This window comes from Nothobranchius furzeri, chromosome 2 (assembly GCF_043380555.1).
Source record: "Nothobranchius furzeri strain GRZ-AD chromosome 2, NfurGRZ-RIMD1, whole genome shotgun sequence".
NCBI classification, from domain to species: Eukaryota; Metazoa; Chordata; class Actinopteri; order Cyprinodontiformes; family Nothobranchiidae; genus Nothobranchius; species Nothobranchius furzeri.
The window spans coordinates 66,654,708-66,677,707 of NC_091742.1; the positions used below are offsets into that span (position 1 = coordinate 66,654,708).

Below are 23,000 nucleotides of genomic sequence, written 5' to 3' on the forward strand. Positions count from 1 at the left end.
CATGAAGCTATCCTGCAGAAATACAGCCTGCATGCTGTCTGGAGTTAAATGATGCAAAGTGGTGAGAGATAAAAATGTCATTGACAAGTGGTCAGAAATAGTTGTAACTTGAGCAAAGAAGTACCTATAGGCTTTAAATAAAATACCACTATTATTTTAACCAGGGCTTCGGTTCTTGCTGCAAAAATTCTTGCAGAAATGTTCAGGAAGATACTTTATTTAGGGTTACAGAGAGTAGCTGGACAACAGTGAAACAGCCAGGATGCTCCCATCCCAGCATGCCGATGTTTAGTAACAGGCAATAGGTCACAAAATAATTTTTAGGTTTTTGTTTTCATATAAACTTGTAAGTCCTTCATGAATAGACTTTATTAATCCCATAGTGGGGAAATTCACTCATGACAGCCGCACATACACCTGGAGAAAAAGAAGAAAAATAAAAGTACAGGTACAATTACACACAAGACATCAGATTTTATAAGAATATACTGTTGGGGGGCATTTGTCATGCTGCTTTAATGTCTTTCTATTTGAAATCTATGTATTTTATGAGAAATGGAACAGGTAAAATAACTGCTGTTTAAATTCTCTATTGTTATTACAAAGGTCACCACTAGGGGGCGGCAGTGTTTGTAGCGCTGGTGCTTCAGTGCGCGTGCGCATAATCCTCCCACCCACTTTTATCTATTTTTTTTTCTGAGAAAATAAGCTTTGGGCACGAACGCAGCTGAAGTTAGAGGCTGCTAAAATTGGCTTTAGTAATGTAACATTAAATGTTGTCGTGTTGGTTTTGTAATTATAATAAGGCGTTTTTTGGGCGCGTCTTCACGGAACCATGCAGGTATTTACAGATGAAACGGGTGAGAAAAGGCTTTATTCGGGTTTGCTGAGAAGTTAGTTTAGCTAATGAGCTAGTTAGTTACACTGGACAAACAAAGGGCTTAAAGTTTTTGAGTCGAGCGTCAGACACGTCTTATTTCACATCGTCTGTTTCCTCTCTTCCTTTCTCAGAGTTTACGGACGTCCGTATGATGGTAAGTCCTCTCCTTGGATCGTTTTGAGTGGATAAAAGCGGTAACGGCCTTGATTCGCTCCGCCGCTGCCTTGAACGTCAGATAGTCGGAGTCACGTAGACCTTACTCACTGGGAAATATCAGAAAACAACCCGGAGTCCCAGAAATAAGCACGTGCAGGCCGGCTCATAACCCTTCCCACCTATAGTCAAATTTAGTTGATCTATACTTTTGAATGTGAATAATTGCATGTTTTTCACAGCCATACAAGCGTTTCTTTCTACCGAAGGGTTATACATGTTTATTAAAAGTATTTCCGGTGTTTCTCAAACACACTAAAGTGATCTATTGAGTCAGAGAGCAGGAAAATGTCACATACTTGAAACTTTTTTTGTTGTCATTATTTTCCCATTCATTCCTGTGGAGTTAAGTTTTCTCACTCATGATGTATCTCAGTCTCGTGTCCGTTTATGACGAACAATCCTTGTTTAAATGTAATGCTTACGTCACGCTGCTTTCATTCATATCTTTAAGCCCATTAAACACATTACTTCAGTAAAGTTAGCAAGATATTCACAGATTCGACTTTTGCGGCTCAATGCCTTCTGAACAGAGGGGTATTTAGAAACATAACATACCTCTTTGGTATCGTGGCAAGCTAGTGAACAAGCTACATCTTAAGCCCCATTCCCATCTGTACCGGGTCGGCCCGGGCTGGGTAGCCCCAGTCGGCCCCAGCCTGGCCCGTTTGATTCCACACATCCTTGTCTTAAGTCCATGTGGGCTGATTCTACCCACCAATCAGAGGCTTGCTCTAATGGAAGGTGTGAATTTGCTGTCAGCAGTGGGTGTGTTGGTCCTGGTCGGCCTGAAGCAGACCCCCTCGAGAAGAGGGCTGAGAATGAGCCTTGGTTGGCCCGGAAAAATACCAGGCCACCCAGATACGTAAGCAACCTACGCTACCCGGCCCGGGCCGACCCGGTACAGATGGGAATGGCCCATTATGGGTAGCGTAGGTTGTTTACATATCTGGGTGGCCTGGTATTTTCCCGGGCCAACCAAGGCTCATTCTCAGCCCTCTTCTCGAGGGGGTCTGCTTCAGGCCGACCAGGCCAACACACCCACTGCTGACAGCAAATTCACACCTTCCATTAGAGCAAGCCTCTGATTGGTGGGTAGAATCAGCCCACATGGGCTTAAGACATGCTCAATTCATTATCATTCATTATCATGCTGATTACCCAGAAGCTGAAAGTGTCTCTGACTGCATTCCTTGCATACCTAAGCAAGGATGTGTGGAATCAACCGGGCCAGGCTGGGGCCGACTGGGGCTACCCGGCCTGGGCCGACCAGGTACAGATGGGAATGGCCCATTAGTTTCTTTAAAAAAAAAAAAAAAAAAAACGTTCTTTGTCGTACTCTGCTCCCGACGCCTTCCATTGATATCTGTGGGCCGACAGAGCAAAACGAGCGCTCAGGGACCGTCAGCAAATAGCCACACCAGAAACGTTTGAAGATAAACTTTGTGGAAAAAGTCCACAATTACACACTGCAGTGTGACCACATTCACAAAATACAACACTGCACACACGCTGATCACACGACACTATTTATTTTATTCCAGGTATACAGTTTAGATTTAGTGTGAAACTTTTAATAATACAAATTCCAAAAGCTGCTCCATTTCATACCGTAGTGTCACCAAATTCTCACAGAAAATCAGTTTTGATGCTGATGATACTACACATTTTATGTTTTTAGAGAAAGTACTACACTTTTTTCCCCTCTGACTTTTGGTGATATTTTAAAACAAAAAAATTAAATAACTCCTATACCGTAAACTGTTGACACAAAATCATGCATGCTGGTCAATACTTCGATGTTCTACATACTACAACCTTTACTTTTAGGAAAAAATACTTCTCTGATTTGTTATGAATTTTTGAAATGTTCTAATTTCAATAGGTCCGACACTGTTAACTCTTTTGACACAAAAGCATGCCCGCTGGTCATCACTTATTCTGCTCTACATGCTACAACCTTTATTTTTGGGGGAAAATAATTCTCAGATTATTAGTGAATTTTTAAAGTTTTGTAATTTTAATAGCTCCTAGACAGTAAACTCTGACACAAAATCATGCATGCTGATCAGCATGTACCTGCTGTACTTTTTAGAAAAAATGCATCTCTTAATTTTTATTTATTTTAAAATCATTGTAATTTTAGAATAAAAGCAAGATAAACAAATTATTTGCCACATTTGCAAGAATATTTCAGATTTAAAGGGACTTTTGAATACCTTAAATTAATTGCTGACATGTCTCCTGTCGCGTTCATTGTTACATAAATGTTTTCTCATGAAATACAGACACAATTGTTAGTTTACGATCAAAAAGATGCAGAAATCATGCTGTAAGCAGACTCCAGGGGAAGCATGTTGATAGGTGACGTTACCATTTAACATAATTTTTCTGAAAAATAACCAACACAGTTTGACCAACACAGAAGGAAGACACTGAGAGGAAAGCAGTGTTTTGACCAGAGGTAAAAATCTGTTGAATGTCAGCATAAACGAGCCCTGGAGTCCTACGAATGTGTGATAACAGACATGGATTTGTACTGGACAAGACAGAACAACTTCAGATTTGTGAGCCGAGGACTTGATTGTCCTTTGTTTACATAAGAATGATGATGCACTATAAGGAAAGCAGCGCAAACTTTTCTTTCATATGCAAAGTACTTGTATTTTGGAAAGGATAATTTATTATTTACAATTAGTTTAATTGTTCTCTGTCACTTTTTTTACTCATACCTGTCAAGTATGTGTGTGTGTGTGTGTGTGAGAGAGAGGCCAGTATGCGAGTATTTTGTTTTTTTAAGTCTTAATTCTGAGGTGTGCTCTACATCACAGCATAACTTAAATGTTGTGATTACTTTACTCTACACTTTGTTTACATAAGCATGATGATGGACATACTGACTGTCCCACAAACTAGGTACAGGTCTAGAGTTGATCTGGCTTTCTCAGGTCTTGGCTCCTTCTCTCTGGAATTAGCTTCCACTCTCATGACTCGAGGTAAGTGCCTAACCCAAGGCATGCAGAATCATTACTCGTCGGGCAGATTGATAAAGTTCTTTATTACAAGACGGAAACAGAAACAGCACAGGGAAGTCCTGTGGGAGTGAGCGGTGCGGCTCAAGTCTGTGTAGCGTTCGGAATGAACGAGAGAGGAGGGGAAGCCGAGGAGAGCGCTGGGCAGAGGGTGAGCGCTCCAGGAGGGGCGAGGTAGCAGAGGGAAACCAAACAGGAACAACGGAGGAGGATGGGACGTGATGTGTGAAATCCAGAGTACGTAGACAGCGAGGGTGGAGCAGGTGGTGTGAGGATCCTGAGGGGAAGGGAAACAAACACCAGGCGTAAGGGGTAATCCAAAACGTAGTCCAAAAAACACGGTCCGAGGTCATTAATCCAATAGTCAAAGAGCGAGTCTAAACTTGAACGAACAAGAGCAAAACAAGTGGCTGGGGCTACCTAAACTGGTGCAATCATCACAGTGAGGTGTCTCCATCCTCCTTTTGAACCCGCGTCCCTGATTTGGGAATCTCCTGCAGCTGCCGCTCCCTCTGCTCCTCACCTGTGGAGAATTAACTCAAAGCTGATGAGAGGAGGTGGTGTGACTCACCTCTGCCCAGGTACATGACATCCACTTGATATTAAAGTAGTACATGTTAGGTGTACGGTGTAAATAATTAATTCAATTTGACATTTCTGAATCAGTGCCTTTTATGTTGATATATTTGATGTGTGATTTGTTTTTGGAGAAACACAGATAAGCAAAGGTGATCAGGTGCGTTGTTTTGATCAAATTATTTAACCTCGTAAAAATGGAAAACGCAAATGACCAAGTGTTAATGATCCAAAAATTTAAAATTTCTTGACTGGTAAATTTTGTAAGTATTGATAAAGAGTACGAGGAAATTTGTGATCAGCAGGGGCCATTTGTGTGTCACTGCAGTTTACAGTGTAAAATAAATGAGGAATCAGATGTATTTTTTTAACAAAAATACATCATGTTGGAGTATGTAGAGCCGGTTACTGCTGAGTAGCACGCATGAGTTTGTGACACTAACTTTTACAGTGTAGGAGCTACAAACATTTCAATGATTGAAAAATTATACAAAAATCAGACAGGTATTTTTTGAAAAAAGTAAATGTTGTGTATACAGCATGTTGGTGTTGATCAGCAGACACGATTTTGCCTCCCTAGACTTTACAGTGTAGGAGCTATTACAATTACGTACTTAAAAAATTAATGATAAATCAGAGAATTATTTTATCCATAATTCCAAGTTGTAGTATGTAAAGCATGTTAGTGCTGATCAGCAGGCATGATGTTGCATCACTTATGTTTACTGTGTAAGATCTATTGATATTACAAAACTATTAAAAAAAATCACAAAAATCTGAAGTATTATTTCAAAAAAGTTAAAGGTGTAGTATGTAGGGCACGTAAGTGTTGACCAGCATGCATGATGTTGTGTCAACAGTTTACAGTGTAGAAGCTATTGCAATTAAAAAACTTTTAAAAATCACAAAAAATGAGAGAAGTATTTTTTCCTAAAAGTAAATATTGTAGTATTAAGAGGAGTTGCGTATTAGGGATGAGCCGGATACTCGTTTCAGATGAGTATCCGGTACGGCTAAAGCATTTTTGACGAGTACGAGCATGAAACGTGTAAAACTCGTAAATATCTGTAATCTTGCTGAAGGAAAATCCTCATTGGGTAACTGACTGTCTTCACGCTCTGTGATTGGCCAGTCACATAGAGTGCCCGCCCCTCCCTACGCACAAAACTCTAGCCGGGCAGGAGCTCAGTCCGTGCGGCTCATCCGCGCGCACACACAGACTGTAACGGATCTCGCTGTGATTGCTTCACTGTTTTCGGTTGAATATTTAAAGTTACTTTTTTCGTAACTTACCTGGTGCATTTGACAAGACAGAGCTGACGTGCTGCATCAGTCACTACCTCCGCTCCGGTCGGGGTTTTTTTTTTTTTTTTTACTCCATCTCTCTCCCTCTCACCCTCTCCATCTCTCTCAGACACACACACCTCAGTCCACATTGTTTTTAACTTTGTGTGGGGCAAAATGCCAAGAACGTTAAGAAAAAAATTAGTTTAATCAAATTAAAATAAAAAAAATATATAAAGTTGTGTCTGTTTCTAGCATTTCATATTTCATAGTTCCTACTGCATGAGTTCAGATGTATTAATCCATGCACTTAAATATTAATGTTCTGATTTTATTGGAACACTTGATCTGTAATAGTTCCTTTACTATTGTGATCAAAATATTTAATCTCAATTCTGAGGCTGCTCTGTAAATAGTTTTCAAATAAACAATACACATATCAACTTCTGATCAATCCATATCAATTTCAGACTTAAAATAATAGATTGATGTAAACCACACCTACTTTCAGTTAAATCATGCCCACTTCCGGGTCATGCCACGCCCATTCCGAGTACAGATACAGATAGTGGTGTACTCGCTCATCCCTACTACGTATTGACCAGCTTGCGTGATTTTGTGTCAAAAGAGTTTACAGTGTAGGAGCTATTGAAATCTCTTAGTTGAAAGAATTCACCAAAATCAGAGAATTCACCAAAATCAGAGAAGTACAAAAAAATATAAATAAATAAAAGGTGCAGACTATAGATGATGTAAGTGCTAATTATTTGGCATTATTTTGGTGTCAATAACATTTTCATTGTAGGAAATGTAGATAATTATAAGGTATAAATAATAACTTGATCCAATAATAATGTGCTGTATGATCTTGGTGTCAATACATTTTAAAATGGAGCAGATATCAAAATTAAAAAAAACTTTGAAAAATTAAATACAAAAAAAACCTGTTACTGGATTACAATAACCACTGTAGGATGAACAACATGTGTGTAGTGTTATATTTTAAGAATTTGGTGACACTGCAGTGTACAGGGGTGGTGTTCTTTAATATTTGATCAAGAGCTGTTTCTGGTTGGTTTATTTTCAGACGGTCCCTGAGCACTCGGGCAGGTTCGTGGTCTCATAGAGCACAATTTAGCTCTTGGGAGCTGAGGACAGTGTTTTTTTTTTTTTTTTTTCAAAGAAACGAGGTTGTAGCTTGTTCACTACCATGCCATGATACCAAAGAGGTATGTTATGTTTCTAAATACCCCTCTGTTCAGAAAGTATTGAGCCGCAAAAGTCAAATGTGTGAATATCTTGCTAACTTTACTGAAGTAAACACATTTAACTTTAATAACCTGTTTCTTGTCTTTTCCGAAGTTATTGATGTTGTTCGGGTTAGGGTTAGGGTTTTTCTTGCACACTTCGTTTACGTGGAGCTTGTTTACACTACTGATAGAGGCTGGCGAGTTGCCATTATTGTTCTTGGTCAATGTGGCTTTGCTCCATTTGATAAAACCATCTGACATTTATTTTTATTTATCTCTGAAAAGTTAAAATTTTACAACCTGAAAAGTGAAATAATCTGCATTCTTTGATCAAGTTTTTCAGCTGTCAAGGACGTTATGAAGGGAAGGACATCCTAAACTTGGTGTTGAATTAGAAAAGAAAGGGCCACGTCTGCTTACGTAGGTCAGACCTTTCAGGATAAAGTAAAGTGAAACTTAAGAGGAGTTTTATTTCAGCATCTCTCAACGCAGGCAGCTCTGGCTCTGAGGTTCAGTCTCAGACGTCGTCATGGTCGTTTCTGATCACTCGTGTGCTTTACACGATTTTCTCTCCTCTTCAGCAAAAAGTTGTGGGCATGTTTGACAGCCTTCGTATGCAGAGGATAGTGGCGTGTGGCCTTCTTGGTAAGCAGATGCAAAGGAAATGCACGTTTTAATAATTTTCTTTTTTATTTCTGCGTGTAAAGAAAGAGTCTGTTTCCAACAGGTGTTGAATATGATGATCTAGATCTGGATCATTTTGACTCCTGGCCTCACAATCATAACAGTTACCATAGATACCAGGGTAATAGTAGAGGATTAAGTGGAGGCCACACCAGGTTGTCCAGCTCTGCTTACCAGTCTTCTCAGTCGTATTACCCTGCTGCCCGTGACCATCCCAGCCCATCTCTGAAGGTTCAGCCAAAGGAGAGCGTGAGTACGCATTAGCATTTAAGTAAATGGTAAATTCATGCTCACTCATGAACTTATTCAGTGTCTTTTTGTTGTTTTTGCTTCTTGTAGGATAGCGAACGCAAGGCCAGATTATTACAAGAAGCTAGAAAAAGCAAAGAAAAGGCTCAGAAGAAGCGGCTCAAGAAACAGGTAAACACTGGGTTCTTCATCAGGAGCCGCCGTGGAAATGAATTCATTTTGTTTTTGTTCGTCCGACAGAAACAGAAGCAGAGGAAACAAATGGAGAAGGAAAAACAAAATGAAGGGGTGAGGAAAGAATTAACGTCTTACCTGCAGCCTGTAAGGTTATTTCTTACTCGATAGATGAGCTAACGTCTAGTCGCAATGGATGCCATGACCAAAGAAGATTTCTGAAGTCTCAAAACACAAAACATCTGTATGAACAATTTCCATCCCAGGTTTTCGTAGATTTAATGATTCATTTTGAATGCTAATAGCAGCATCAGCTAGCCGCAACACTCCCGATGCAGGAAGCTCCAAAAATGGATGCGTAAAGCACAACTGGTCTGGTGTAGTGATACTTACACGAATCAATGACAGTATATGGATCTGTTTAAAGCTTTCAGTGTAATCGGTTGTTTTTTTGTAATTTTTAAGTAAATCCACTTCAACATCTATTCCTTCAGACCGAGTCTAAACGGGAGCAAACCGCAGACTTTGACTAACTTTCTTTTGATCTGCAGGGAAGTGCTACACAGCCGTCTAAAGAAGAGGAAGGGGAATCCGCTAACGATGAAAAGAAAAAGGATCCTGATTCCAGCGTGACGCCACCAGCTGCAGATAAGGACACAGATGGTGAGGCGGATAGCAGTGAGCAGGAGTCCAGTGCTGAAGATGACACAAAGGACGACTCTGCAGCCTCAGAGGTATCGCCAGTTTAACCCTAACAGGTCTGCATGTCCTCGAGCCATTTAGAAAACAGTGTTGTTTCTCCAGGAACTGGACATGACGAGTACTTTTGTCAGCAAAGCTGCGCTGATAGTGAAGCGGCAGTTAGAGCAGAAGCCCAAATGTGAGAAGAGGAGGAGCCCAGAGAAGGAAAAGTATAGAGGCGTTCCTGACAGAAACCACGCATGCGAGGAGGTCCAGACAAAGGTCCGATATCTTGGATGGTGACATCTGGTTAATGGGATAAACGTTTGTGGTAATTATAATAATCTTATTTTTAAACAGAATTCTGCTCCCAGCAGCCTCACCATTGAAGATAATGTTAAAATAAGCACTGAGCTTGCAGGTATGTTTTGTTTACTTGTTTATTATAAAATCTTCTATTTTATTTTAACCAACGCTTCATCTTTCTCCTCTAGTTATGGGTAATAAGTTTGCGAGTGAAGGAAATTATTTTACAGCTGTGAAGTATTTCACCGATGCAATTAAATACAACCCTAAAGAGTTTAAGTAAGAACCAGTCTCTTCTGTTTTCTTTTAAATTCCTTATGCTGTTGTGATTTTTGGCTGTTCGACTGAACCGTTGTCTTTCTGTCGCAGGCTGTTTGGCAATCGGTCGTTTTGTTTTGAGAAGTTACAAGATTACGAGAAAGCCCTGATTGATGCGGAGTTGTCTCTGGGGATTTCTCCAGGATGGGTTAAAGGATTGTTTAGGAAGGGCAGAGCTCTGGCGGGTCTAAGGGTAAGTGTTGTCACACCGCATGCATGTATTATATTCTCGTGGAAGAACTCATTTATCCCAGGATTTGGGGTAAAAGTTCTCTTATTTGGACAAACTACCAGGAGTCAAGAGTTGCTATTTGGCTTTAAATTGTTTTTCAACATATTTTTAGTGTGAAGCAGCTGGGATGAGAATCAGCTCCTCTAAATCTGGGACCATGGTCTTGATTGGGAAAAGGGTAGAATGCCTTCTTCGGGTCAGGGATGAGGTCCTGCCCCAAGTGGAGGAGTTTAAGTATCTCAGGGTCTTGTTCACGAGTGAGGGAAAACAGGGGCGTGAGATCGATAGGCAGATTGGTGCTACATCTGCAGTGATGCGGGCGTTGTACCGGTCTGTCGTGGTGAAGAGAGAGCCGAGTCAGAAGGCGAAGCTCTCGATTTACCGGTCGATCTACGTTCCTGCCCTCACCTATGGTCATGAGCTTTGGGTAGTGACCGAAAGAACGAGATCGCGAATACAAGCGGCCGAAATGAGTTTTCTCCGAAGAGTAGCTGGGCTCTCCCGTAGAGATAGGGTGAGAAGCTCAGTCATTCGGGAGGGGCTCGGAGTAGAGCCGCTGCTCCTCCACATCGAGAGGCGCCAGTTGAGGTGGCTCAGGTATCTGGTCAGGATGCCTCCTGGACGCCTCCCTGGTGAGGTTTTCCGGGCACGTCCAACCGGGAGGAGACCTAAAGGTAGACCCAGGACACGATGGAGGGACTATGTCTCTCACCTGGCCAGGGAACACCTTGGGATTCCCCCGGAGGAGCTGGCCCAAGTGGCTGGGGAGAGGGAAGTCTGGGCCTCTCGCCTTTTGGGCCATTCCCATCTGTACCGGGTCGGCCCGGGCCGGGTAGCGTAGGTTGTTTACATATCTGGGTGGCCTGGTATTTTTCCGGGCCAACCAAGGCTCATTCTCAGCCCTCTTCTCAAGGGGGTCTGCTTCAGGCCGACCAGGGCCAACACACCCACTGCTGACAGCAAATTCACACCTTCCATTAGAGCAAGCCTCTGATTGGTGGGTAAAATCAGCCCACATGGGCTTAAGACAAGGATGTGTGGAATCAACCGGGCCAGGCTGGGGCCGACTGGGGCTACCCGGCCCGGGCCGACCCGGTACAGATGGGAATGGCCCATTAGGCTACTGCCCCCCCGACCCGACTCCGGATAAGCGGATGAAAATGGATGGACATAAAGTTGTTTATGTAAATTGTAGGATAACTTACCAATTCCGTACCTCTTCACAGCAAAAATAGTTTCCAAATGCTTAAGAGGTTGTAGCTTAGACTCGTGTTTTATGTAGCAACCGTAACAGATTTGGCGAGAAATCAGTTGGATTTGTTTTGTTCTTGCATTTCATGAATACAAATTAAACACTTTTAAGTGTTGTCAGTGAAATTATTGATACATCTGTAAATTAGCCATTCATAAGGGGAGGTTTATTGTAGCGTGGTACCCTAATAATTTAGCTGACATGTAAATATAACAGTTATGGACTAAGAACCGAGCTTTTCGACTCCTTAACGGGGAAAGTGTGAACCTTAAAGTGCACAGTGGTTCTGTGAACCTTAACAAGGAATATGTATGGAGAGTTTTCTCCCCATGATGGGGTGGGCTGCCTCAAGAACCCAGCTGTGTAAAGGCGGCTAACACCACAGATCCTGGGTCAGTCAGGAAAAACAACAACTTAGCTTTGATAATAAAATGATGGCATTGTTTGAAATCCAAATTTTAATCATACAAAGACCTCTACTGTCAATTTAGGGCTGACGTTTAGCCCTAAATTGACGTATAGTTCACTCAGAGTAGATGAATGCAAATGTGAGGGTGGAACAAGGACTGAACCTTGTGGGACACCAGGGAAAAGCATCAATCTCAAGTGCCTCTTCCTAAAACAACGAGCCACTTTTCTGCTGTCATCAGACGAGACTAGCTGTCCTGAACAGTTTATTTACAGTTCAGGTTATTCTGACTCCTCTCACATTGGCCTTGTGTCAACACCACCTCCTCCTGTTTTGACTGGATGATGTAAGTAAAGGCTGACATTTGTTCAGAGTGGTGAATATTTTTTCCTCTTTTTGTTCTTTCAGCGGTATGAAGAGGCTGCTCAGGCCTTCAGGGATGTCCTCAAACTGGACAGTTCATATGCAGAAGCTGCTCAGGAACTCATGAGAGTGCAGATTATACAATTAATGGTGCGTAACATTCATATTTCTAAATAGGTGCTCAAACCGTTCCATGATCTTATTGTGTTATTCACTGAGGAGTTGTGCTGCTCTGTAATTGTGTTTTTCTTTCAGGAGTATGGTTTCACACGGGAACAGAGTTCCAACGCTTTAATTATCCATGGGACGGTAAATAAGGCCTTAGAGGTTCTGTCCAAATTGAACCACCAATCAGGTCAGTGTGATCATAGACTCCCAGCTCCTGTTCTCTTTTAAACTTGGCATCACCTTATGAAGCAATAATAGAAATTTTGTTATAGGAGCTCCTTTAAAAAGCACGGTCCCTCTGGCTCAAGTGGTGAACGTCACCGGGGTGTCTCCGGTCCTCTCAGCCAAAACCAGCCCTGTCTCTGCTCAGTCGTATAATGCGTACAAAACCCCACCACCCAGCACGCTGTTGGGTCCAGTCCAGAATATACCAAACGTAGGAGATCAACCAAAACCTGTTGATGCTAAACCAACAAACAGTGACAAAAAACCACCACTGTAAGTGAAAGACCACTAATGCTACGCTTTTGACCAGCGGCAGATAACTGGAGAATGTTTTCATCGTAATGTTCTTGTTTGTCACAGGGAGCTGTTTCCAGTCTGGGTGGGAAACTTGACTTATCCGGTACCTGAGCCCGTGATTAAAGACCTGTTTAGCAAGTATGACCTGTTTAGTGTATAAAAATGTGTTTCAGTGCTCTAAATTCAGCTGGTTTGAGTATCTGGTTTTCTCTTGCAGGGCAGGTGATGTTATTAGTGCAAAGGTTCTGTCCGTCAAACGCTGTGCCTTTGTCAACTTTACTAAACCAGAGCACTGCGATGAAGCAATCAGGCGCTTTCATGTGAGTGCACTGAACCCAGAACAAGCTTAGGGGCTCCAGAAGCGTCCAACCGTTACCAGATTTCAGTTTTATTTGAAGCAGCTCATCTCCTCTGGGTGGAGGAGTTAAGTGTCAAATGTACTGGGTGTGAATGTAAACACGAGGCAGTCAAAAGCTTTAAGCACATTAAACACGAACCTGTTGCTTCCCTGAAGTAGTTAGACCAATGAGCGTATCCCGGTTTTAGAGTAACTAATCAGGCCACGGTGCCGCCCTTCCTTTTTATGTAGTCTGCACTCAGGTTTTCATTTTATTTCCAGTACCTGCAGGGTTTGGCCTTGAAATTATTTAGATTTTTTTTAGTAGGTTTGAAAATAATTTAAAACTGATATACAGTTGTGGTCAGAAGTTTACATACACTTGTAAAAAATATAATATAATGGCTCTACTGAGTGTCCCGTTATTTCTAAAACTCTGATTTTTCTCTGATAGTGACTGGAACAGATACTTCTTTGTCACAAAAAACATTCATGAAGTTTGGTTCTTTAATGTCTTTATTATGGTTAACAGAGAAAAGTGATCACATTTGCTGGGTCACAAATATACATACAGCAGTGCTAATATTTGGTTACATGTCCCTTAGCCATTTTCACTTATATCAGGCGCTTTTGGTAGCCATCCACAAGCTTCTGGCAAGCTTCTGGTTGAATCTTTGACCACTCCTCTTGACAGAATTGGTGAAGTTCAGTTAAATTTGATGGCTTTCTGACATGGACTTGTTTCTTCAGCACTGTCCACATGTTTTCAATGGGGTTTAAGTCAGGACTTTGGGAAGGCCATTCTAAAACCCTTATTCTAGCCTGATTTAGCCATTCCTTTACCACTTTTGATGTGTGTTTGGGGTCATTGTCCTGTTGGAACACCCAACTGCGCCCAAGACCCAACCTTCGTGCTGATGATTTGAGGTTATGTTGAAGAATGTGAAGGTAATCCTCCTTCTTCATTATCCCATTTACTCTCTGTAAAGCACCAGTTCCATTGGCAGCAAAACAGCCCCACAGCATAATATTCCCACCACCATGCTTGACTGTAGGCATGGTGTTCTTGGGGTTAAAGGCCTCACCTTTTCTCCTCCAAACATATTGCTGGACATTGTGGCCAAAAAGCTCGATTTTTGTTTCGTCTGACCACAGAATTTTCCTCCAGAAGGTCTTATCTTTGTCCATGTGATCAGCAGCAAACTTCAGTCGAGCCTTAAGGTGCCGCTTTTGGAGCAAGGGCTTCCTTCTTGCACGGCAGCCTCTCAGTCCTTGGAGATGCAAAACACGTTTGACTGTTGACAATGACACCTGTGTTCCAGCAGCTTCTAATTCTTGGCAGATCTGCTTTTTGGTGATTCTTGGTTCACTCTTTACCCTCCTGACCAATTTTCTCTCAGCAGCAGGTGATAGCTTGCGTTTTCTTCCTGATCTTGGCAGTGATGAAACAGTGCCATGCACCTTATACTTACAAACAATTAGGGCTGGGGGTAAACGATTATTTTTAAAACGATTATTCTGACGATTATTTTATCGAATAGTCGACTATTCTAATGACTATTTAGAAAATTAATCTAATGATTATTTTTCTATTGCACAATTAACAAAAACCAGAAAATCTCAAATAAATTCCTCAAAAAAATTGATAAATTCTTACTGTAAGAGAATAAACACTACAGGCCTTCCATTTTGTATAACACTGCTTTTATTGTGTTGCGGTTGGTTATGTTCTGGTGACGTGTAGAACTTGGGAGTGCAGGCTGCTGCCTGAGAGGTGGTAGAAGATGGAGTGTCTCCATGCTGCTTTGTTTTGGTCACTTATGTGCGTGAGGCGAGTGTTGTTACGGGTTAAACCAAACTCAAGGTGATATTTTAAACTAAACCGAAAACCCACAACACTCTAAATGTAATAAAAGGGAGATCTGCACCACAAAAAAGATGAACTCTAAACCAAAACGTAACGGCTTATCCCAACGCAAGAAGCTGTTAGCGAAGATGCTAACAGTAGCTTTACCAACGTTAAGTTCAAGTTACCAAGTTTAAATAAACCAAAAACACCAAGCAGCAAACAGACCAGCACGGAGGAGAGACTGCTACCACCAAAACAGCTCTCCTCATGTCTGAAAGAAGCTCCTTTATTAAGGGAGAAGCGCTCCCGGTGATTTTCTACATCTGCGATAGACACAAAGCAGCGCATCTGACCCCGGAAGTTGTTGTCCGTTGCCGGGAGACGAAGGGGCAAAACAGGAAAATAATCTAGTAGTGGACGGACGTTGTTCCGGGTCTTCGGTATTTGGCGGAGATGTTAGTGAAGGCGGAGAAGAGGGCGAACTAGAGGAAAAACAGGCAGATTCCTCCTCTATTTACAAACTCCTGGGGATGCAACAAGTGGGCGCGGTGCGTCGACTTCCGGATCTGACGTCGACAAATTTTTAGAATCGAGCCGTCGACTTCGTCGAGGCTTCGCTACAGCCCTACAAACAATTGTTTGCACTGTTGCTCTTGGGACCTGCAGCTGCTTTGAAATGGCCCCAAGTGACTTTCCTGACTTGTTCAAGTCAATAATTCGCTGTTTCAGATCCATGCTGAGCTCCTTTGACTTTCCCATTGTAGCGTTTGTGGGCGTTTGTATCCAATGAGCCCTATTTACCTGGCCTAAGAGAAGTCACCCGCTGTAGTCACTCATAATCCCTCACAAGAAGTTAAGAGGCCATGCTATGAAGCCCAGTTCACTGACACGTTTCTAAGTCACCAAAATTGCTAGTTCATGTTGCTGTATGTATATTTGTGACCCAGCAAATGTGATCACTTTTCTCTGTTAACCCACAATAAAGACATTAAAGAACCAAACTTCATGAATGTTTTTTGTGACAAAGAAATATCTGTTCCAATCACTCTATCAGAGAAAAATCAGAGTTTTAGAAATAATGGGACACTCAGTAGAGCCATTATATTATATTTTTTACAAGTGTATGTAAACTTCTGACCACAACTGTAATTAGCTGAACTATTAATATTAGCTCGCTTTCCTTTTTCCCCATTTACACATTTTTGGTTCTTTAAAGCAAAATATATGGTTTCGCATTTCTTATGTTAAAATTTGGTCAAATCTATTGAAAGAGCTGAAAATTTTCCTCTTTTTTTTGTTCCCTTCTTCCAGGGATATACTCTGAATGGAATGAAGCTTGCTGTGAGATACCCAGACAGAATTCCTCCAGGCATTGGAATTTCTAAATCTGCCCTCAAAGCTCACGACCTGCAGGATGAGAACCTCAAGTTAGTGCTTTTAGATCAAGATGCATTCATTTACTCCAACCTACGGGTGCTTCTCAAAAAATAAGAATATTGTGGAAAAGTAAAATTTTCTTTAGCCATTTCAGAAACTGAAACAAGCATGCTTTGAGTTCATATGAATGAACTTCTTTAGTAACCTGTTTGTTTATACTGCGCTTTTGAAATTTTCAAATTTTATGTGACAGTTGTTGGTTTTCTAATCTTTGAGCCATAATCGCAACATAAAAATTACACAAGACAAGTGATTACAGTGTTCTACTTTACATAATAGTAAGTAAATGTTATTTATATAGCACTTATCACAGACGTAGAATCACAAAGTGCTTCACATAGATTAAAACAAAGTCATAAAATCATAAATGGATTAACATCATAAAATCAAAATGCTCTCAAGACAGAAATAGATTAACATCAGAAAAAAGTCATAAAATTATAAATTTTCATTAACAGATGAAAGATGAAAATTTTGAGTTAAAAATAAGAAAATAAGATTTAGGTAAAAGCAGCTTTAAATAAAAGGGTCTTTAGCTGTTTTTTTAAAGTATCCAGACTGTCAGTGCTGCGTGAGGATAAATGAAGATCATTCCAGAGTCGGGGTGCAACAGTCTGGAAGGAGCGATCACCTCGACTTTTATAGCTGGTCTTTGGAACTTCTAGAAGGTTCTGGTGTGTGGACCCGAGGGCTCGGGTTGGAGCATAAAGCTTTAACAGTTCACTAATATAGGGAGGAGCTTGACCGTGTAGAGCAGTGGTTCCCAAACTTATTTAGCCGCGCACCCCCTTCTATGTCCCGACCATGTCGACGCCCCCGCCCCCCCCGCCGCCCCCACATCGGGGCATGTCTCTCTCTTTCTCTCTCTCTCTCTTTCTCTCTCTCTCTTTCTCTCTCTCTCTCTCTTTCTCTCTCTCTCTCTCTCTCTCTCTCTCTCTCTCTCTCTCTCTCTCTCTCTCTCATCAGATGTCAAGCTAAACAGACAGGGTTAAAAAAAATTCCCCATCACTTTCATTTTTTTAAATAGTAATTAATAAACATTTGATACCATTACAATTTCCTTTGATTTCATTTTAAATAAATATTTAGAGTGCCCAGGTAGCACATGAACAATGCAATTTAACGGTTTTCTTAAAGTAGGAACGTTTAACCTGTGCGGCCAGAGCGCTCTCCTTCCTTCTGCTCTGCGTAAACCTGAGCTGATCACCTACTTGTGCGTAATCAAATGTCAATAGGGGAAAAGATATAGCCATGATGTTCACTTTTACCTCAGACCGACTTATTGCTGTTTTATGGTGTGGCTGAATCTGTGATCCGCTGTCATGCGGACTGGAATAACAAATGCTGCAGTAACATGAGATGTGGTCAGGTTCATGAGGAGTCACTGGCTGTAGCGGACCCGACTCATCCCAGAAGCTAATATCTTAATTTGACCTTGAATGAAAAATAACCTCTTAAAAGTTTTTATCACGGTGGAGGCAGCACTCATTTCTGCCTTCAGTCTGACGGCACCGGAGTTAAAGCAGCGTGTGCGCTTATTGAATCTGTGTGCGTGTGCGCACGCGCGCGGCAGAGCCGCTCAAGTCACCGCGTCTCGTTATTGGCGCTATTTAAACCAATGTTGTAAAATTACTTCTGCCCAGCCCAGATGTGCTCACTTGTGCACCCGTGAGCCGTGGTTCAGCCGGAACACGTCTGACCTCTGACAGACGCACTCTGAACTTCAGATCTTCAGCGCGCTGTCAATAGCCTGAATGGGAATCATTTCTTGTTATTTAGTTACATCCACGATGTTCTGTGTGTGAGGTTTACAATGTCAGAACACCTGCATGAGACAGGTGTTAATTACAATCTGCCAGAATGACTCACCACCTTCAGATTCCTCCAACACCGTTAAAAATGATCAAATACGGAACATATCGGCGTGCGCAGGCCAGAGTGCTGAAGCTCGACACATTGTTATTATGAAGCCGGGGCACATGCGGAGGACACGCGCGCGCGCGCGACGGAACATATCGGCGTGCGCAGGCCAGAGTGCTGAAGCTCGGCGCATTGTTATTATGAAGCTAGGGCACATGTGGAGGACACGCGCGCAAAAATATACTTGTTTTCACTTACATTTAGTGCCCACTTACTTTTTCTTTGGCCCACCCACAAATGAGTTTCTACAATAATGGTGACACATGACAGACTTCTCTGAGCTCCGCAGCCATTACACTTTTCACCTCGCGCACCCCCTAGCGGCAGCTCGCGCACCCCCAGGGGTGCGCGCACCACACTTTGGGAATCCCTGGTGTAGAGCATTGAAAGCTATAATCAGGGTTCTAAAGTTAACTGGTAACCAGTGCAGAGACATTAGAATAGGAGTGATGTGAGCTCTTCTGTTTGCTCCAGTTAGGAGCCTCGCTGCAGAGTTCTGGACCAACTGGAGGGGGTCAAGGGTTGTTTTGTTAAAACACGTGAAAAGTGTTAAAGTAATCTAGACGGGAGGAGATAAAGGCATGGATAACCATTTCAAGTTCATGTTTTGACACCAACCTTTGCAGTTTGGAGAGATTTCTCAAGTGGTAAAAACAGTTTTGGACCAACGTGGGGGGGTGCGTCGACATGGTCGGGACATAGAAGGGGGAGCGCGGCTAAATAAGTTTGGGAACCACTGCTTTAGATGGAAATCAGCAGACGTCGCCAAACACTCAGTATTTGTAAACTGGGAAGAGTTGCTGGTGATGCACAATAGAGGGCAAAGAATATGAGCAGCAGTGATGCCTCTTAAAAGTCATCGTTTCTAAGTTCCTAATGCTGAAAAATACGGCAAACCGCCTCCCAACGCCATAACTTATGGTTCTTTGTGGTGTCCCACACATCTGCTCTCAACATGTTCCCTGAAAAGTAGGGATGCACCGATCAGGTTCTTTGCTGCCGATCACCGATACCGATATCAAAGAATGCTGATCACCGATACCGATCACATGGATTGGCCAGAAATTTTCTACAACATTATAATGAGTGCTACAAACTACATAATCTCGGAATAAAGGAAATGTAACCTAATCTAAAATGGTCTGTATTAGGGTTGTCACGGTGTGAAAATTTAACCTCACGGTTATTGTGACCAGTGTTGCCAACTGTTTTTGACTGAAAGTAGCTGAAGTTCCCCCCAAAAGTCACTAGATGTCGCCAGATGACGTCACATGCTAATTTACATATTGATGACGTCATCACGCCACATTAGCGTTCGTTTTCCCCATAGCATCTAATATATATATATATATATATATATATATATATATATATATATTTAAATATAATAGGACTAAAAGGGAGGAAAATAAAAACTATGTTATACGTTAAAGTTATTAATTAGTATGATTAAAATGGCCCAAATTGCTTTGATATGTACAATAAATTCCAAAACTACCAATAAAGTGGCACTAAGACAGATATGGTGTGGTGATCCAAACAGTTCTGTTGTAGGATATAACTCAGACCTCCTGCTCTCATTCTCACAGACATTTTCCTAAAAAGCTGTTTTTTTACACCTCGTAGTTTCTCAACTTCTCTGTTGTGTATTCTCTCCATCGTGATAATAACGGCGCACCGAGCAAAAGGGAGCGGATGTCTCAAAGTATAACCATCCCTGTGTCACTGAAGGAAATTCAGATGAGCCACAGAGCTGCGTGTGTAAACGGGACGGTAGTTGAAACTCCCGATGACTGTATTTGCCAAATGCAGGAAAAGCCAAAGTGTCTGACGGCTGCAGAACCAGAGATGGCAGGTTGACGCCTGCGCCGTCTCTAGTAGAAGCGTGAGCCTGCAGCAATATGAAAGCAGCAGACGTAAATCGGCGGTCTCCAGCTCTGCAGCTGTACTCTGTCTTCAGCGAATCAGACCGGCCGAAAACGGTTTATGATTGGTCAGTCCTCGTGCACATGCGCAGATTATCGTTCTCTTTCCTCACTCCCGGAAGAACGGTTCAGAGTGCAAACGGTTTCTTTGTTGCTAATCTGTGTGGAATATCTACATGAAAATTCTACAGAAAGTAGCAACGGGTCCTGAGAAATGTCGCTAAGTTTGTCGCTAGGCGCTTTTTGGAAAAAAAGTCGTTGAGGGGGGTCAAAAAGTCGTTAGGAACAGTGACAAAGTCGCTGAGTTGGCAACACTGATTATGACCAAAATTACCACGGTTTTCGGTATTATCGTGGTATTTTTTTTAAACGTGCTACATTTTCACACAATTAAATAAACCCTGTATGTCAGGAAATATTGTCCTCAGTTTGTGTCTAAATTTTGCCTAAAATGTGTTATTTTGTAATTATGTTGTTTATTTGTTTACATTTTTTCCTTTTAGTCTTTAAAATACCAATATTTGCCCATAACTTCTTATTTCATGTTTGTTTGATGTCATCATTTAAAAATATTAGATCTGATGATACTCAGTACTCAAGTACCCTTCTAATCAGATACTTTTTACCCTTACTTGAGTAATAAACCGTATATCAGGAAAATATTGTCCTCGGTTTGTGTCCTTCCGGTGAGCTTTGCAGATTTGGGAAAATGTCATCAGGCAGTAATCGTTGTTAAATTCATAATTATTCTCGGAGAGAGACCAACTCTTATCTGCCCCTGGGAGCCCGTAATGCATAGCGTCATTTCAACATGGCGGTGTCCGCGACACGGTTTATATGCAGGTAGCGGCGCTGCGGCTGCTTTATATAGCGACTCGTTGCATCGTCCCTCAACCCAAATCCTCAGATCACGCATTTTAGCTAAAACGCTAACGTTAGCTTGCCTTGCGTTGACTGCAGAGTTGTGGGTGATGGTCACGCAGATGTGTCATGAGATTTGAAGCGTTGCTGCCCTTCACAGACACTTTTTCTGCACGTGCTGCAAACAGGATAGCCGTCTTCTATAAACTCCCTCGGCATTCTTCAAATATCCAAAAGATGCCCGTACTTCCCACTTTGTCTTCTTTGAGGGATAATAAATGTCCTCCTGCCGTCTCCTCCTTTGACCATTATTTCAGCTTTAGCTTCAAGAAAGTTTTGGTTGTAAACAACAAAGCGTGCATGTGCCGCCGGCAACTTCGGCAGACGATACGGTGGCTGGTAAGGGTCATCGCGCCTACACCGCAGCCACGGTAAACCCACCGAGATAATATAGTTTTTAAAAAACAAGACGGTTATTATTGTCAACTTTTTTTTTTTTACCGGGGTTTACCGCTACACTGGTTACCGTGACAACCCTACGGCTGATCGGTCTGCTTTGATCTATTTTGCAAATTCCGATCAAAACCGATAGGGGCGCTATCGGCCGATTACGATCAAATGCCGATCCGTCGGTGCATCCCTACTGAAAAGCGTAAAATAAAGCGTCCTTTACCAGAAGCAAACAACTGTAACGTTATTAATGTCTATGGCTGATTGGTGACATCACTCAATGCCGAACGGTCGCATTATTCTGACGTTTTGACATTTTTCTTAAAGAGCCGATTTCAAATGTCACCTTCCCCAGATTTTTTCACGATATTCAGATGTTCTTTTGTGATCTACCCACAATCCCGTGTTTGTCTATTTATGTTTTTTATACTTAAATGTTCTCTTTCCCCGATGTGGCTGACGACCTTCTTTTTTCCTCATTACATCATCTACTCCTTCAGAAGGTTGTAAACGATAACCTGTCAGTGTTTCTCTTCTGATGCCTGCAGGCAGGGCGCTGGCGAGGGGAAAGCATTTGGGAACCAGAAATATTTTCGTCCTTACCAAACGGACCAGTGGGGCAAAAAGTGACGGCGGGCGAGACATCTTCCATCTGCTTCTGTCTGATCTCCAAATAAAGCAGAATCTCTTAATTCAACCAAGTCATCCGTTTCTACATAATTCTACAGCTTTGTCTGCTAAAGTATCTGTTTCTAGAAGGATAGTTGTCTATGTTTTAATCACTGAACTCGACTACATACCGTTACAATGCAGCTTGGTTAATTTTGAAGTATTAAAGGTTCCATGTTGAGTGTGTTCAGAAGGAACTGCCATTATAATTTAAAAGGTTTGTGAAATCTACACTCGGAAGTATTTACGTCCCGCTAACAGAAATGTATGAAGCAATTCTATTACGACACGTTTTTTCAGTATTATCAGTGAAGAAACTTTTATTCAGAATTAAACTTTAGCCAAATACAGAGTTGATGTAAAATTATCGGCTGCTGAAACAGGTGTATTCTTTCTTTTCTTTAATTTTTTATACCTTCGCTGGTTTTAACTGTTTATTCTCTCATTTTTAACTGTACACCTTGTATTAGTGTATTACACAATGTTCTTCTTAACCCGACAAATAAAGACGGTTTTAGACTTAAGTTTCTGGTTTTGTCGGTTTAAACTTTCCTTGTGCCGGACCACTTACAAAACTGATTTAGCTTTTTGTTTAAATCTATTTCAATTAATTTTAAAATACTCTAAAAAGTGCCTGAAGATTTGCCTCTGAAGTAGCTCTTTTCATAATAATAAATATATATTATATATATATATATATATATATGCAATTAAAACAAAGGAAGGACATTGGAAGACAGGCCCCTTGAATCCTCAGATCTTGGTGGAGAGATCTCTGGTTTGAGAATGCTTCAGGATCCCCAAAGAAAGCAGAAGTGTGTTGCAAGGGAGAAAAGGGGATGTCTGTTCCTGGAGGCGACGTGATGAAGATCTCACAGAATGCCTGAAGCTCGGTTTTTGGATATTTTGTCTATACAGGTGCTGGCCAGTAAATTAGAATATCATCAAAAGGTTGAAAA

At 41.6% G+C, this 23,000-nt stretch overlaps 1 protein-coding gene across 2 annotated transcripts; it reads left to right on the top strand.

Annotated features, from left to right (window-relative positions):
* The first annotated feature begins 700 nt into the window (after positions 1-700).
* On the top strand, positions 701-22,565 carry LOC107374142 (uncharacterized). 2 transcript variants are annotated; one of them, XM_070547605.1, is made up of 18 exons: positions 701-841; positions 1,012-1,034; positions 7,817-7,880; positions 7,963-8,168; positions 8,259-8,339; positions 8,409-8,456; positions 8,894-9,076; positions 9,147-9,305; positions 9,384-9,444; positions 9,518-9,608; positions 9,699-9,840; positions 11,949-12,053; positions 12,159-12,258; positions 12,344-12,569; positions 12,657-12,731; positions 12,811-12,913; positions 16,091-16,206; positions 21,921-22,565. In XM_070547605.1, the coding sequence occupies exons 2-18, from the start codon at positions 1,029-1,031 to the stop codon at positions 22,000-22,002; spliced, it is 1,848 nt and encodes a 615-aa protein (XP_070403706.1). In that variant the 5' UTR covers positions 701-841; positions 1,012-1,028; the 3' UTR covers positions 22,003-22,565. The 2 variants fall into 2 exon arrangements, with proteins under 2 accessions (XP_070403706.1, XP_070403704.1); XM_070547603.1 differs by having other exon boundaries at positions 702-860.
* Positions 22,566-23,000: the final 435 nt, after the last annotated feature.